We start from the raw sequence: 17,294 nt of genomic DNA, 5'->3' as shown, positions 1-17,294 counted from the left end.
TATTTATGCATGTACATATATGTTATGTGTATATATATAAATTTTGTACAGTAAAGCAGATTTTGTGGTATGGTTTAAAAACTCAAAAGATAGGCAGAATTTTACGGGTTCTTATTAAACAAGGATATGTTTTATGTAACGAGGAAAACACTCTGACACACTTGTTATTTTTCTCATTTTCAGATTGCAAAATTACGCCAGCAATTGCAGAGAAGTAAACACAGCAGTCGGCATCATCGAGATAAAGAAAGACAGTCTCCATTCCATGGCAACCACGCAGCTATTAACCAGTGTCAGGTAGGAGCACGAATGCCACAAAATCCAGATGAGGGGTTTGTTGTTTTCCTGGTTAAATGTTGCTTCCTAGGTAACTTCCTAGGGTAAAAATGCCCAAACACATATATTTGAAACAATGATTAAATACTGAATCACAGCCTTCGTTAAAAAATAACAACGACAATAGAATATTAAGTTGACAAAATGGTAGTTTCCTTTAGTGATCTGTGAGGTCACTTCCAGGGGATATAACTAGTTACATATTTTAATTGACTGTATTTTTATCTTTGTCAATGTAGTATGGGAGGCAGTGTAGTATTGAGAGAGAAGCATGGCTCTGGAACCAGACCCTGGATGACTGACCTGTTCCTTCTAAGTCTCACTTCCCTCTGTCTGAAGATAGAAGACCTGTCGCATAAAGTGTTTGTTAAAAAAACTTTTTTTTTTATTAAAGTACAGTCAGTTACAATGTGTCAGTCTCTGGTGTACAGCAGAACCCTATGAACTGCTATTTGGCTCGCTCAGGGAGCATTTCTCTCTAACAGAATTGAAATCATATAGGGTCCCTTAGCAAGGAAAGAGCAAGAAAAAGTTCACCAGCGCCTTTTATAGGTCGATAGCTTCTGATGATTGTCAAGTATATGTGGATTGTTTTCAAGAGAAAGTGTTGGTAGAGGTGTATACTTTTTTTCAAGCCAGTTGTGTCCTCCAATATTGATATCACAAATTTATAGTTTGATTGTAGTTTCCAACAGCTTTTTCCATATATAAGGCATTTTAATTAAAGTATGAATATACACTGATACATTTTAAAACCTAAACAAACTGGATTTCTATTTGGAGAAATAGAAAATGCAAAATTGGCAAAATAAGAAATGGAAAATTTGAATAGACTAATAATTATGAAAATTGGAATACTAATTATTCCACTCACTCTCAAAAGGCTGTAGACCCACATGGTTTTACTGGTGAATTTGCCAACCTTCACTCCCTCTAATTCATCCATAAATAATTTAGATGTATTTCTGAGAGATAAGGCCAATTTTTATGTCCAATCCATATTTTTACTGCAAGTAGCATAGAGGTTAAAATTGAATTTTATTGAATTATGTGATAGGTTTTAGCGGTTTATAACTTCTTGAAGTAATTTTTAAAGTTGCATTAAAAGTAACAATTAAAGCAGTAAAATTACCCCCCAGAATTTTTTTCCCTTGCAAGTTGAATTTACTTAATAAAAATTATTGGAGTTGACATGAACTTCATGTTTGCCTAGAAAGTGAGGACTAGAAAATACAGTAACTTGAAAAATAACTTCATATAGCTTGACTTCTGTACACTTTGACACACCAAACACAAACACTTCACACATCGAACAAAAACGTGAAACACCCAAACTTGACTGCTCGACTAGCTTCACTGAGTGTTAATAGCCAACCAGAGATCAGGCACATGTGCATTTTGATAACTATGGCAGTGGTGTGCATATTTAATTGAAACTTTCTGACTATGAATGTAAAAATATTATTCATTAAGTCAAAGGTGTGGTTTTCTTTAGTGGGTTCTCTACCTAGTGGAGAAAAGTACCAATTTGAGATGTGTGTACTTTTGAGGTCATTCCTCCATCCATGCATCGTTTATTAAATATCTCCCATATGACTGGTACTGTAGTACTTTTTGGAGGATGCAGTAATAAATGAAATATTGGGGCTTTCCCCCACCAAATCTCAAGTAGATATAGGTAAACAGGTAACTTTTACAGGGTATAATGAATGGGTTGATCAGGGAATGTTCACAGTGCTATGGAAAGGGGATTTTTCCTTGGACTGGCTATGGAGACATCTAGAAAGGCTTCTAGAGAAAGTGGTGTCTTGGTGATCCCTGAAGGTTAAGTAGGATTTAGCCAGTTCTCTGGAGGTAGAAGAAATCATGGCTTCAGGTAAGGGTGGTAGTAAGAGATTAGGCTGGATGGTGAATAGCAGCCAGACCAGAAAGTCTTCGTGTCTCAGTTGTCAAGAGGTTTGGACTTAGTCCTGGAGGCACCAGAGAACTGTTTTCTAAAATGCAGGAGGTTGATAGGTGATCAGATACGTATTTTGTAATGATCATTATGAGTCCAGAGTAGAGAATGAATTTGGAAGAGGACAAGATTAGAGGCAGGAAAACCAGTTGAGAATAGAGTTATAATCCAAGTAAGAAATGATGGTGACCTTTCGTGAGGTGGAATCTATGGAGCTGGAGAGAATGGACAAACCTGAGTGATATTTAGAAAATAGTAATTAATTATTGAACTCTATAAAGGGCTTACCACATAGCAGACACTCTACTCAGCTTTTATATATATTATTAGCATTTAATCTTCATTTTTGGCATGGAGATTGTTATTATCCCTAATTTACAGATAGAAAATTAAGGCCCAGAGAGGATCAGATACCTTGTTCAAGGACACATGAGACAGAGCTGGGATCCTAACCAAGGCATTTTGACTTCAGAGTCTGAGTTTTTAAATTTTGTTAGCTGATGGTTGATGAGATTGGAATGATGGAGACATAGGAGTAAAAGATAAGGCCAATTTGAGCCTTCAAAAACATGATTTAATAAAAAATATACTTACCTACCTCATACCACATACAAAAGTAACCCAAAATGGATCAGAGACTTAAATCTAAGAGCTAAAAGTAAAAGCTCTTAGGTGAAAGCAAGCATAAATGTGATACTGGATTTGACAGTGGTTTGTTAGATGTGACATCAAAAGCAACAACAGAAAAAGTAAGTAAATTGGACTTTATCAAAATTAAAAACTTTTGTTTCAAAGGACACCGTAAAAGAAGTGAAAAGACAATCCACAAAATAGATGAAAATATATACAAATCATATATCTGATAAAGTACTTGTATCTCAAATATAAAGAGCTCTTGGAACTCAACAGTAAAAAAACAAACCAACCAACCAACCCAATTTAAAGTTGGGCAGTGGATCTAAATAGAGAGTTCTCCAAGGAAGATATACAGATAGCCAGTGAGCATGTGAAAAAGATCAGCATCATTTGTCAGTAGGGAAATGCATAAAAATTCCAGTGAGATACTACTTCATACCTATTAGGATGGCTAAAATTAATAAGACAGGTAAGTGTTAGTAAGGTTAGTAAGGAGAAATTGGAACCCTTACACATTGCTGATAGAAATGTTAAATGGTGCAGCCACTTTGGAAAACAACCTGGTAATTCCTCAAAAGGCTAATAAATAAAAAGAGTTATGATATGACCCAGCACTTCCTCTCCAGGTATGTACCCAAGAGAATTGAAAACATGTTCACATAAAAACTTGTACATAGCAGCATGGCTCACAATAGCTAAAATTTGGGAACAGCCCGGATGTCCATCAGTTGGTGGATGGATTAATAAAATGCAGTATACCTACAATGGAATATTATTCAGTCATAAAAAGGAATGGAATACTGACCAATGCTACAATATGGGTGAACCTTGAAAACGTGCTAAGTGAAAAAAGAAGCCAGACACAAAAGAACACATATGATTCCACTTACATAAAATGTCCAGAATAGGCAAACCCGTTGAGACTGATTGTAGATTGGTGGTTACTTAGAGCTGGGGAGGTTGGGAGGAAATAGGGAGTGACTACTAATGGGTGAGGACTTTTTTTTTAATGTGATTCTATAATTAATTGTGATGGTTGCACAACTCTGTTCAATAACCATTAAAAAAGCAAAAGTTGTGCACTTAAATGAGTGCATTTATATGGTATTGTGACTCATTTTTCAATAAGTTATTACAAAAAAAAATCTACCAACCAACATAAAAAATGAATAGATAAAATACAGATATAATTGCTTGGAAATCATAGATAAGATGGTAAAAAAGAACCCAAAAGTATCCTGGGAGGCCATATAACAGTGTAGAGGATGAGCACAGGTGCTCTGAGATCAAACTGTTCAGCTGAAGATCTGGGTCCTGCCACTTGTTGGCTGTGTGATGTTCCTCAGGTTCTCTGCATTATAATATTACCTATTGGTTGTGTTGTCCCGAGGACTAAATGCGATAGAATGTTAAAAAACTGTTCATGCAATTCTTGGCACATAGTAATTGCTCAATAACTCTTAAGCCATTAAAGGTAATACCTTAATATAAAAGAGGTAAACCAGTTGGACTTTTCACTAGGCTTCTCTGCCAATTTCATATTGAACATATTTTCTAAAGCTGCTATTATTATAAAAATATTTATATGCTTATTGCAAAAATTTTAGAAACTAAAAATGTCAAGTAGAAAAACTGTATCTCAATCAAGCTGTTAATTTTTTTTAAAAATATCAAATAGAAAAAAAAAATCCAGAGTCTCACCCTCTAAAAGACAGCTCTTCCTGACATGTTTCTTCTTTTTTTCCTTTCACATTCCATGTTGAGATCATACCATGTATTAGACTGCCTATGTTTGTTTGTTTATTTAGTGTGGAAAAAATGTTATTACAGATGTTTCAGGAACACTTTTAGTGTTTCAGATTCTGTAGAACATTTCCCTAATTTTGTCTATTTAGTTGGGTGTAGTTCCTGTGTGCTTAAGGCTTTTTCTATATTATACTTTTCTAGGGATAGATTTTCCATTATTTGGTTAAGAAGTTTGAATACTTTGGAGGCTCTGAGTTTTTTCTTTATAGGCTTTCCCACTGATTACAGTTTTTCTTGTTTGAGTTCATGATACATAGAAGATTATTTTTACTGGGAAATTCCTTTAGTGTCCCTTAACAATCACAGGACAGTATTGCTCTGCTGATGGGGTGTAGTCTATAACCATTAGTTAACAAAAGATCTTTTTCTTGGACTTACAATTGATTTTTTTTTACAGTTAGGAAAGAATTCTCACATACTTTTTTTGAGTGGTTCTTTCCCTGGAAATTTACTGGGGAACTATTTATTAGGAAGAACAAATGCTGCTGAGTTTTTTAGAAGACAGAGACTTTTCACATGTCACTGATTTCCAAAATTGACAAAGCCTTCAGATTCTTAAGATGTCATATTTTTAAGGAGTTATTTCAAGAAATTCTCATTAGAAGATATAGCTAACACATTTTAGAATTGTTTGATTGAGGATTAGAGTCAGGTGTTAGTGATAGAAGAGTGCGAGATGCCAGCATCTTCACAGCCACACAAACTGACTTAGGAGTGAGAATTTAAAAACTTGTGTAAGTGTTTCTGGCTGTTTGTTATAGCTTCAAGCAAGAAAGCCCTCCCATAGGATTTTCATATTTCTTCATCTGGACTGGGGACTTGATAGTTTTGGAGTAGCATAGGACGGTTTGAGAGCCACAGGATAGTAAGGTAGAAAAGGAAAAAATCTATTTTCATTTGAGGAATGAGAGAAGCATTGCACTTTGACAGTGAAAACTGCTGCTCTGCACCAGAATCTTTGTTTTCCAGTCCCGTACATAATCGCTATTCTTGTAATTTTTAAGATTTTGCCACTTAGAAATCTAAAGAATAGGTACTTGTGCTGTGGCCTTTTTTATTAGAGTATAGCTATAGCTTAGAAGTGTTAAGAAAAGACAGTGATTGCTGGAGGACAGAAATAAAGTCATAGGTGACAGGACAGGAGGACTCAAGGCTACATGGAGGCCCCTACAAAAGCCCTTGAAACAGGAAAGCTTCTTTCCCATGCTTTCTAATTTTTTTTTTTTTTTAACCATTCTAAACATCAGTTTTGACCTCCCTTTTGTTGCATTAGGGTTTCTGGCTCGTGTTTCTCTCATAGGTCTCTGTTGAGTTATTGAACCAATCTTTTTCTATCCTACTTGCCTGTCAAGGCACATTTTTCTTCTTTTGAAAATTTAACTTTATCTTTTCCTTGCTCAGCTACTGTTTCAATAGGGATTCTTTCCACCTTTCCTGATTCTATATGTCATACCACAGTGTTATCCCCACACTTTGAAACACATATTTAAGTTACAGTGTAGATTGACCTCTAATGAAGATTCAGGGTTGGTCAAACCTTCTCTTGGGGCTTTTTCTTGATTGGTTAATTCTCAGTTTTTATGCAGAATTTGATCTTTAAGCACTAATGTATATGATATGTGGAGAATGTAAATTGAAAAAGAAAACTTTGAAACATTGATTTGCCTAATTTAAATCTTAATTGGGTGGAAGGCATTATGATTTGAAGAGAAAGAATCAAAAATAAAATAAAGCTATACATTTCTTTTGTATAGCACAGGGAACTATATCAATATCTTATAGTAACCTGTAACGAAAAAGAATATGAAAACAAATATATGTATGTATATGTATGACTGAAACATTATGCTGTAAACCAGAAATTGACACAACATTGTAAACTGACTATACTTTAACTAAAAAAGCCAAAAAACAAAAAACTGAGAAATAGGAGATCCTTGTTTCCAAATGACAGATCTTGGGAGAGAGAGATTTTGCTTTAGTACACTGAGGAACTTTTAATCTTTCAGAGCTGTGTAAAGATGACCTCTCAGTAAATATAACCCACTTATATTTGCATATACTGATTTATATTTAGAAAAACAGATTATATTGTAGAAACCTGTGTAGATATGGGAAAAATAAATTATATACACACACATAAAATTCCTTAAGAGCCCTTGAAATGAAGCATAAAAGTTAAAGCATAATCATTGTTGTTACTTTTAGATATTTTAGAATATAGTTTATGTAAGGAGTAAAATCAGAGGCCTATTACCTTTTATTTCTGAACAATAACAGTATGTTTAATGAAGAAAATCTTTCCCAGGCCTTTTGGGTGGATTGTTTCCCTTTAATCATATAATTATTTGCTAGTTAAATGAATTACAGTTGAACCTTTGCTTCATTTATCTAAAATGATATGGTAACCTTAGGGAAGTGGCCATTTTCTTTCTTTCTTTTCCTTCCTTTCTTTCCTTTGCTTTAAATATATTAAACTATAGATAAATACTTGCTGCTCTATATATAATATTTGAGAAAAACTTCTTACCAGGTGTGTAGGATATGACTTCTTTAGCTTCCTGGAAAGGCAGTAACAAGTGGTACAGTTAGTTATTACACTGGCGGGTCCCAGGCATTTGCATTTCTCAATGTGACGCACAGAAAACTTAAGCTTTCAGTTCTTAGCAAGCTTACTAATAGATCTTTATGGTTCTAAAATCCAGGAACGTCAGCATTTTGCGGAAGTCTTGACAGACTATCTTCCCCTTCTGGTCTTCTCCTTCCTCATTTCTATAACTTAACAGTTATAAACCAAACATGCATACCTGAAAGCAGCCTGAAAATTCACCAATGCAAGCCATCATTTATGTTGTTTTTGTGACGCTTAGAAAGAAAATTAAGTGTAGAATTGAGTACCTTTTATCCGGTAAAAAAAATAAAATAAAAATTCTTTTTGTAGGATACATGCTATTAACTCCTGAGATCTTTCTTCATCTGTAAGTTTCCTATCCCCTCATTATTTCCTGAGACAGGAAGAGTCCAGGCACAGGTAGGATGACTGCCTGACAGATATGTCGTAATATGCCCTCCACTGCAGACTAGTGAGCTGTAGGTTTCTTTTAACCCCTGGGTGCTTTAGTCCGAACCAGTTTCCTGTCACCTCACTATTTTCTTTCTTATTTTTCATTCCTACCACCTTGAGAAAAGTTTCTTTCCTTCCTTGATCATCATGAACCAAAACATAGCCTTAGCTTCACTCTCCCACTGTCTTATCCCTGATGCAAGTACATATTTGAGAGTTTTTAAAAGCCTTTGCTAGATTATACTTTGAGATTTTTCTTCTGTTGCTAAGGAAACAAGATGATGAGACTAGGTAAGAGTTTCCTTGAAGGTGTTAGTGACAGATCTTAGGGATATAAAAAACTGATCAGAAATACCAATTTCAGTGACTCTCTGAGGCATTTTTTCAGTAAAGTTAAAGTAGGAAGTGAAGACCTTGGAATGAGAGCAAGCTGGCGGAGGGTGGAGAATGCAGGTTAATAGAAGACTGGAATGGAGCAGTGGCCTTGGCTGTTAGCCTTCCTCTTCCTGCCCCATCTGATCACAGTCCTGCCACAGGGTGAACTGGCGCTGGATTGCTGATGGGCCTTGTGGGAAGTGAGGGAAGTTACTGGCTTTGTAGCACTAGGATGGAAGGATTGAAGAATAGGGTGTCTGAAAGGCAGCTGACTGGGCTGGTGGATATTCAGTTGACCTCATCTGTAATGGATCTACCTATCTTTGGAGGGCTCCCTAAGTCATTTGTGGGCTGCTTTTTAAAAAATATTCTTCCTACTTTTCATCCATTTCAGCATATAGCTCTCAAGGCAAAGACCTAAGGAGACAATATTAGGCAGACAAGAACATGATCCTGTTGGCTAGTAACTTTTCCTTTGTTTTTCAGTTATCATATAGTAAAATTGATGGTTTTTTTTGCCTGGCATACAACTACATGAATTTTAATACGTGTATAGTAACCACCTGCCACAGTCAGGGTACTGTGACACAGGATATTGTGTCAGAACAGTTCCATCAACCTCCCAAAATTTCCTTATGCTGTACCTGTATTGCCACACAAACATCCCTCCCTGACCCCTTGCCCTCACTGATTTGTTCTCCATCACTCTGGTGTCGAGTCTTTTTGAGAATGTCCTATGAATGGAATCTTACAGTATGTAATCTTTTGAGGCTGTCTTCTTTTACTCAGCAGTAGTGCCTTTTGATTTATCCACGTTGTTGTTTGTATCAATAGTTTGTTCTCTTTTATTGCTGAGTGATATTCCATTACATGGATTTACCACAGTATCTGTTTACACTGAAGCCTTGTTGAAGGACAGCTGGGTCGTTTACAGTTTTTGGAGATTATGAAGAGAACTGCTATAATTCCCTTGCAGAGTTTTGCATATACATAAATTTTCATTTTTCTAGGGTAAATATTCAGGAATGGGATTGTTTGTTCATATATTAGTTGTATCTTGAACTTAATAACTGTGAAACTTTTCCAGAATCTTTCTATCGTTGTGTATTCCCACCAGCAGTATGTGAAAATCTCCTTTGCTTCCTCATCAGTGCTTGGTATTGCCAGTATTTTTTATTTAGCCACCAGCCAAGTTAGGTATAGAGTTGTTACACTTACAGAAGCTGAAAGGGTCTAACCAGGACAAGTGTTGAGAGAAAAGAAAGTAGAGCAAGAGAATAGATTTATTGATGTGGCAAAGATTTCCTCAGCAAACATTTTTGGAAATGGTGTACCCAGAGATCTACACTGTAGAGAATGGCTCAGAGATGTGGATTTGAAAAAAATTAGATTTATAAATTTTCTCTAAAAACACCTATAGAATACCTAAACTTAAGATTTTTCATATTCCTTCCTTTCATAGTGGATATGGAGACTAGAATAGGGGACAGAAAGAAGAGATGGAAGTGAAAAGGGAATAAATAGTATGAGAAGCTTGAAGGTTTGGAGAGAAGATTCGGGAACAGAGGGGTTAAAAAGGGGGGGAGTGGAATGAGAAGACATCATATGTAGAAAAGAAATGGTACCTGAAAAAATTTGTGAAAACAAGAGATTATTTTAAGAACAAAATACATAATAGGGAGAACACGAAATAAACAGTGTAGCTACTGTTTACTGAGGACCCATCCTTTCTGGGCCAGGTGCTGCACCACTGCCCTTCTCAAAACCACTCCCCGAGGTGGGCTATTGTGTTCCCACTTGACCCCTGAAGAAGTGAGACTCAGGGCCCAACATTACTAAGCAGTGAAGTGCTGCCTCTGCACCCCAGGTTGAAGATTCCCCTTGGCTTTTTTTTTCTCATAAATTTCTTGCCTTGGTTTCCAAGGACTATTGTGTTGTGCTTTTTTTTTTTTTTTTTTTTAATCAAGATGTTCAGGAATAAAAAGGGAGAAATACAGGTTTAACATTAAGTTCTGTGTTAGATGACAAGGTTATCAAATGGAACTAGTGGTAACTGATTAGAGGCCCTATTACTACCCTTGACTCCACCTTTCCCCGAAGGAGAGACTTTTCAAATGAAGGATGCATTAATCGCATTTCTTTAGCAGAGAGGAGGACAATACAAGATCATCTCCGGTCACACCGTTGCTGTGAACTTTGGCAGATAACCTCTGCAATTATTGTTTCATGTTTTATTTTGGGTATCTTGTTAGGAAACCAAGTGATATCCTGTAATTATATAACCAGTTACTTCTTTTTAAAAACGTGCCAGTGGAAAAAACTATTTTTAAGAAATTAGAGAGAGGCTTTGGAAAAAGAAGAAAATGCATTATGTCATTTTCTTTTCTGAGCAGAATGGATTAAAATCATTACAATGAAAATATAAATAATTAAATTTCACAAGTAAGTTATTCTATGATCTTACTGATATATATGGACTTTAGAAGTGATTTTGTTTCTCCACTAAAATATTTTTTCTTTTCTTTTCTTTTTTTTTTTTTTGATAAAGTTACTTTTTTTTGTTGTTTATTTCCTGGAGTGTAGATAATTTAATGTGCCGGAGGACTTTAATGCTCTGAACTCTGAAATCTGTTATAATATGACGTTGATATTCTTTTAGTATTTTCCTTTATCCCTGTCCCCTTTACAGTCCCTCACAGATGTGAATAAACTTTCTGAAATTCTACCTTGATTTTCTGGGGTTTTGCCTTTAAATTATGTTTCTTGTCTTCCAAGGAGCAGGTTTGGTTATTCACACTTTTTGTGAGGCCCATACTTTATTTTGACTTATTTTCGAGTTACTCATGTCAAATGGAAGTGTGCTTCCATCTAGAGAATTTAAAGGTAATATTAAATGTGTCTTCTCCCCCCACCACTTTTTCTTTAGGCTCCTGTTCCAAAGAGTGCACTTATTCCAGTAATTCCCATCACCAAATCAACAGGCTCCCGGTTCCGGAATAGTGTGGAAGGATTGAATCAGGAGATTGAAATAATAATTAAAGAGACTGGGGAAAAGGAGGAACAACTTATCGTAAGTTAATATTGTACCTTAAAATCATCCTTATCCATTAACTCTTCTAACTGTTAAAAAATTCACAATTTTATTTTCCATATTTACATAGGTTTTTCTTTTCCTTGAGAGTGAAAATTTCTCTTTTGAAAAACTTTGACCTTTGCAAGTGAATGGAAAGTTCTCAGTTCTTTGTATCTCGTAGAGACATCTGATGTGACTTAAATTTGGATCCTTGAACAGGAACTATTTTTTGTTTTTCTGTATTTAAAAATTGCTAGACAGATAATATGGCTGTAACTCCATTTAACCAAAGTTTAGCTTACTAGTGTGCTGGGGAGGGAGGGCTACGACACAGAGTACTTCCTAAGTATGAATCCACCTCTTGCTCACTGTCAGTTACTGTTTGGTTGACTGTATCAGCATGAAGCACAGTTCTGCTTACCTATAGTGCATATAAGAATGTGTATTCTATTAATTGTGACACACATAAGAATGGCTCACATTTAAGTCGGTGTGAAAATTTCCTGTTTATACTTAAAACCATGTCACAATATATTTAAGCTTTGATTCTTCAGGGAAAGAAGAATTGGAAAGTTTGAAGTAATTTTTTTTTTAATTGAAGTAAAGTCAATTACAATGTGTCAGTTTCTGGTGTACAGCACAATGTGCCAGTCATGCATATACATACATATATTCAAGAAAAATATTTTATTGATGCTTAAGATTAAAGGTTGGTTTAGCTTTGAGAAAACACAGCTGCCCACACTCTCTCCTCCTCTGCATCATGGGGAAACTTCCCCAAGTATAATATAGGTAAATGCACTAGAGGTGTACAGGGATCTGCTAAGTGAGCCACACGAGCTTTCCTCTGAAGTTCTCCTTGACTTCCCTCTATAATTAGCACTGCTGTGATTAACCTTCCCTCGTGTAAGGAAGTTTCTTTGAAAACAGTTTCAGGAGGAAGTGGGTGGGAGGAGAAGGCAGCAGGGCCTGTCATCAAGTATCACTGGTTCACACAGTGGTAACCTGTCCTTCCAACGTGGAACCTAGTGTGGCACCTGGATTTCTCCTCTTTCACCATGACCCGTCTTTATAATTTTAAAAATAATATTTAGCATATGGTAAGTAATTCAGTGGAGTTCATCCTTCAGCAGGCACTGACCACTCATGTGCCTGACCCCGGGAATACAGAGTCTCTTCCCTGCTGCGCAGTGTCCAGCGGGGGACAGATTAGATGGGCCTGTCACTAACGGAGCAACACAAAGGCGTCAGTCTTGTTAGGAGAGGGTGTCTGAGTTTTGAATCTTCTGAACAACAGGGGATGGTTGACATTGGGAGCATTTCAGGGTGAATGTCAAAGTCTATGGCAAATAATATGTATGTTTTTAAAATGTGATAACAGCCACAAGACATTCCAGATGGCCATCGTGCACCTCCACCCCTCGTGCAGAGGAGCAGCAGCACGCGCAGCATCGACACGCAGACCCCCGGCGGGGCAGAGCGGGGGAGCAACAACAGCAGCCGCTCACAGTCTGTGTCCCCCACGTCCTTCCTCACCATCTCCAACGAGGGGAGTGAGGAGAGCCCTTGTTCGGCTGACGACCTGCTTGTGGACCCCAGGGATAAAGGTACGATGCAGGAGGAATTTGCTACCAGGGGATAAGTGAATACCACCTGTTTTTTCACGTATTCTGTTCATTTTCTAGCAGAGCACGCACACTTAGGGCTGCTGAGATAATCACTTTGAGATGTGTTCAAAACAAGAAATTTTAAAAATTGGAGAACAAAACAGTAGGTTTTACTGTGGTGCTCAGGTGATGGTCTAGTTGGGTGGCGTTTATGGGCTTTTGTTTGTACCTTTTTTTTTCACTTGATAATACAAGTTAGTTATTAGTAAGAAACATTCTTTTTGGTATAAATGAAATGCACATTTGTCCTGAGGAGCATTTTGTTCTCTATCACCTTAGTTGTTATGTTTTTGCTACCTTAACTACTTTCTAATTGAATATGAAACCTTCACGTTAGTGTTTTTTAGGATCTATATTTGTGGTATTTCTAACAAGTATTAAGCTGACCTGTATATACATACATCTTACATATACGTATCATTGCAAAAGGAGTATTCAAGGCAAGCCTAGAGTAAAAGGTTGGGGTGGGGTTACTTACAGTATTAAACCACTTATGTACCCCAGAAAGTAATTTGGATACATAGCACTTAGAATATTAATTACTAGTAATATTCTTACCTTTTAAGACAAATAGGATCTTTCATCTACCTATATCAGGGCAATATTTTTTTAGCCTAATTGTAGTTAGTACTGCATGAACTTGAAAGCAATAATAAGATAATATTTAATAAATTTTACAGCTCAGTTCAGTAGTAATTAATTTAGAACTTCCTACGTGCAGTGTGTTGAATGTCTGAAAATGTTCTGTACCCAGTGACAACTGGTCATTACTGCCAGTCACCTAAAGTTTTGAGACTATATAGCAAGTAAAGAGGACATTAAGATTTTCTGAAGACAACACTTCAAACCATGTGCAGTTGTAAAATGTTATTTGGACCCTTTTTTGCTAGCATCTAGGTTAAATAAAACATAGCTATCCTAAGCCAACACCTCGGACCAATTAAATCACAGCCGCTGGGGGCAGGACACAGACACCAGAAGTTTTTGGTGTTCCCAGGTGATTCAGGTGCACACAAGTTTGACACCCACTGAATTAAATCATTTGATTGGGCCATTTGTTTCTTGTGAGGAGTTGGCATAATTAACTACGTCTTATACTTATTGTGAGGATTAAAAGTGAATGCAAACTATTTGGTGCAGCTCCTGGTACTCAGTCAATATACCGTGCACCACCAAAATTAAACCATGGCTGTTGGAATCTACCCTTTGATTTCCCATACTTTCTACTTTTATTTCAGTAACATGTAGGAACTCCATAAATTTTAAGTCCTGCTTATCTAACTTGAGGAGACCAGTGGCTGGTTAGCTTCTGTGCTTTCTTTTATAAGAAAGGGTGACAGTGCTACTGCCAGCAAGGAATTTGTAGTTTAGCTGACACAGTCAGATTGAAAACTTGAAACACTTAGGTAACATTTCAAGAATTTTAAATTTATATAGTAGAAACTGAGGACACCAGCACTGAACAGGAATAACAGAGTAAAGAGGTGTTTCCTTTGATAGGGCTAATTTGGAAAGATTTCAAAAACTTTGAGCCAGACTTTGAGGGATGTTTTGGAAAATGAGCAGAGAAGGACCTCTTAGATATAGAGAAGTTGGTGGGCAAAAGAGCCTTCAGCATACAGTGTGCATATGGCTTTGACTACCTGGAGCAGTGATTGTAACCAGAGGAGCAGAGAAATCAAATTGAGAGATGCTGAGGGGCAGGCCACAGGTGAAGGAAGAGCAGCCCGTAAAGAACCAATTCAGTCACTTTCCTGGGAAGAATGAGCATGGCATTTGAGCCCATCTGCTGTGTACAGAATAGAAATAAGGCAGCAACAGATCAGTGTTCAGTGCCGAGGAGTAAAATACAGGCCTAGGCTGTGGTAATTGTAAGTAGAAAAGAAATTAAAATGTCTTGTTTATGCATTTATTTAACAAACATTAATTATCTCCTTTTTACCAGGAATTGTGTTACATATTGGGGTAAAGTGGATGAATAGAACACTGTTTCTACCCTTAAGTAGTTCATGGTGTTGGGGGAGTGCCAAGAACAATTAAACAGAGTATGACTGTGCACCTATGTGGTCCTATTTCTTAGTAATCCAGTGTGCCATTTATTGCAGAGAATGGGAACAACTCTCCTTTGCCCAAATATGCAACCTCACCAAAACCTAACAACAGTTACATGTTCAAAAGGGAACCTCCCGAGGGCTGTGAAAGGGTCAAAGTCTTTGAGGAATGCTCGTAAGTATCCCCCATTGCCTCCCCTCCCCACAAAAAAACGTTTATTAGAATTTTCAAACAGGCTGAAGAACAATACATTGACCACCTATATATTCACCACTGGATCCTGTAGTTAGCATTTTGCTATGTTTGCTTTGTTTCTGTGTGTTGGTGTTAGTTTTTGCTGAACTGTTTGAAAGTAAGTTGCAGACATCATGACACTTTATTTTAAATACAATTTAATACTCGTTTCCTTAAAGTAACCACTCCTACATAACCACAATACCATTGCCACACCCAAGAAAATTACAGTTATGCTTAATACCAACTAATATCCTGTTATTCACATTTCCTCAGTTGTCCCTGACATACCGTCTGTGGTTATGTTTGAATCTGTAAACAGTCAGCGTCACACATTGAATTTAGCGGTATATTTACTCAAGATAGACCATGGATCTCACCCAGGGTAGGTTTCCTCCTTTCAAGGATCAGATTCTCTTCAGTTTTTATCTACTTTTGGTCTCCAGTTCTTTAAACAGTTTTTAAAAATATTTTTCTGCCAATGAGGGGAAGAGAATTCTCTTACTTTGCAGAAACATGTTACTGTGATGAAGATCACGTGAGAAGCAGAATTTTAAACGGTCTGGTGACCTTGGTATGCGATCTCCTGTGCTCATATGTTTCTCTTGGCTGGTACTCCAATCAGGTACTCTTAATTTTAGACTCAAAAATCTGCTCAGAGGGTACTGCAGTCTTGTGTTTTCAGTAGCTGTGGCTCCTTGCTTTGTAAGTGTTGGCTGCAGGGTTGTAGGGGTGTATGAAGCAGAGTAAATGAGGTATGATGCACATTATTTGGGGAGATGGTGGTACTTAAGCCTCACCTTCCAGTCTCACTATGGCTTCAAGTCTAAGAGCCACCCTCTGGCTTTTCCTCACTGTGAAACCTTAATTACAATGTGGAGATTTTCCAACCTTATCTGATTCACATAATTTATCTTTTTCCTCCATCATGAAATACTGAAATCATTTTGAAATATGGCATCCTTTGTCCCTCTGGTGACTGCTTCCTTTAACGTAAATTCTGAATAATTTCCACACAAAGAGCATTGTTTTTGAACCCCTTCACCTTCTCTACTAGGAAATCCTAGCTGTCAGTCTCCTATCTGCTTTTGTGACAGTAATTGAAAACTGTTTTAGCAGCTTTTTTTTTTTTTCTTGAACCATGTCAGTATAAAAGCTTGACTGGTGCCAGAGAGTTTGAGCAGTTTTTCTCCAGATCTATTTCATGGACTTGCTGCATCATAATCAAGTGGGGTATTAGTTGAAACTGCAGAGTCCCAGGCCCCATCCCAGGCCTAATGAGTAAAAATATGGAGGTGGGTATGACCTGGACAGCAAACGGCGTAGGGTTTTTATGCTTGACTAAATGCTGGCTTAGACCTTTTCGTGAGAGTTCTCAAGAAATGAAGTCATTCAGTTCAGTAAAAGTCAAATGGTCCATGTGAAACCTTCTGGAGTTGAGCTCTTTGATTGACTTATTGGTAGTTAACATGTGCCTAAGTGCAGAGAAATGACTGATGGAATTAAAAAGCAATTGGAATTTCTGTGTAAATGACTTTGAGTGAATGTTGGTTGTATAGCTTGGTGTCCTGTGGTATCTGCCTTAGACTGCTTGGAAAATTTCTCAGTATCTGAACTGTATGTATACAAGTATGTTACTTATTTCTAAAGGGAGGAACAGAGGACTGGGTTTTGGGGGTGTGTGTGGATGGATAGGTAGATAAAAGAAACAAAGTAAACTCTTTAACAGAAAACGTTTTATGGCATGTCCGCCTCTTTATTAGAAGGTAAACCTATTCTTTTTTTAAATGCACATAGTATATTATAAATTTTACTAATATAAAGGATGTGTTGCACACAAAAGCCTTTTTCATTTTTAAATATCTTAATTACATTCCTAAAAGAAGTTAACAGCAGTAACCTAATGATGAAATTTCTTAGAGGCAATTTTAACCTTCTATCAATAAAACTAGTTACTCAGAGTTTTAAAAAATTGGTCTCTTTTTGCCCTAGTTATGTCACAATTAGAGCAAAACCCACTGAACACACTAGCATTAAATCAAGGTAGATTATTGGTCCTAATTTTAAAAGTTTAGCTTATTTAATCATTCTTTA

The 17,294-nt window shown here is 36.7% G+C and overlaps 1 protein-coding gene and 1 long non-coding RNA gene across 2 annotated transcripts in view; one reads left to right on the top strand and one right to left on the bottom strand.

The window, feature by feature from the left end:
• Positions 1-17,294, top strand: part of FAM117B (family with sequence similarity 117 member B) — a 59,245-nt gene that overhangs the window by 35,160 nt on the left and 6,791 nt on the right. Inside the window, exons 4-7 of the mRNA XM_032480049.1 lie at positions 184-297; positions 11,101-11,244; positions 12,629-12,854; positions 15,020-15,140. Coding sequence (XP_032335940.1) covers positions 184-297; positions 11,101-11,244; positions 12,629-12,854; positions 15,020-15,140 — 605 coding nt within the window. The remainder of the gene's footprint in view (positions 1-183; positions 298-11,100; positions 11,245-12,628; positions 12,855-15,019; positions 15,141-17,294) is intronic.
• LOC116663744 lies at positions 165-7,502 on the bottom strand. The gene is made up of 2 exons (XR_004320050.1): positions 7,266-7,502; positions 165-375 (listed from the first exon to the last, which is right to left on the bottom strand). It is a non-coding gene; the product is annotated as an uncharacterized LOC116663744 (long non-coding RNA).

This window comes from Camelus ferus, chromosome 5 (assembly GCF_009834535.1).
Source record: "Camelus ferus isolate YT-003-E chromosome 5, BCGSAC_Cfer_1.0, whole genome shotgun sequence".
In the NCBI taxonomy this organism is placed as follows: Eukaryota; Metazoa; Chordata; class Mammalia; order Artiodactyla; family Camelidae; genus Camelus; species Camelus ferus.
This window is presented reverse-complemented; position numbering and strand designations above follow the sequence as displayed.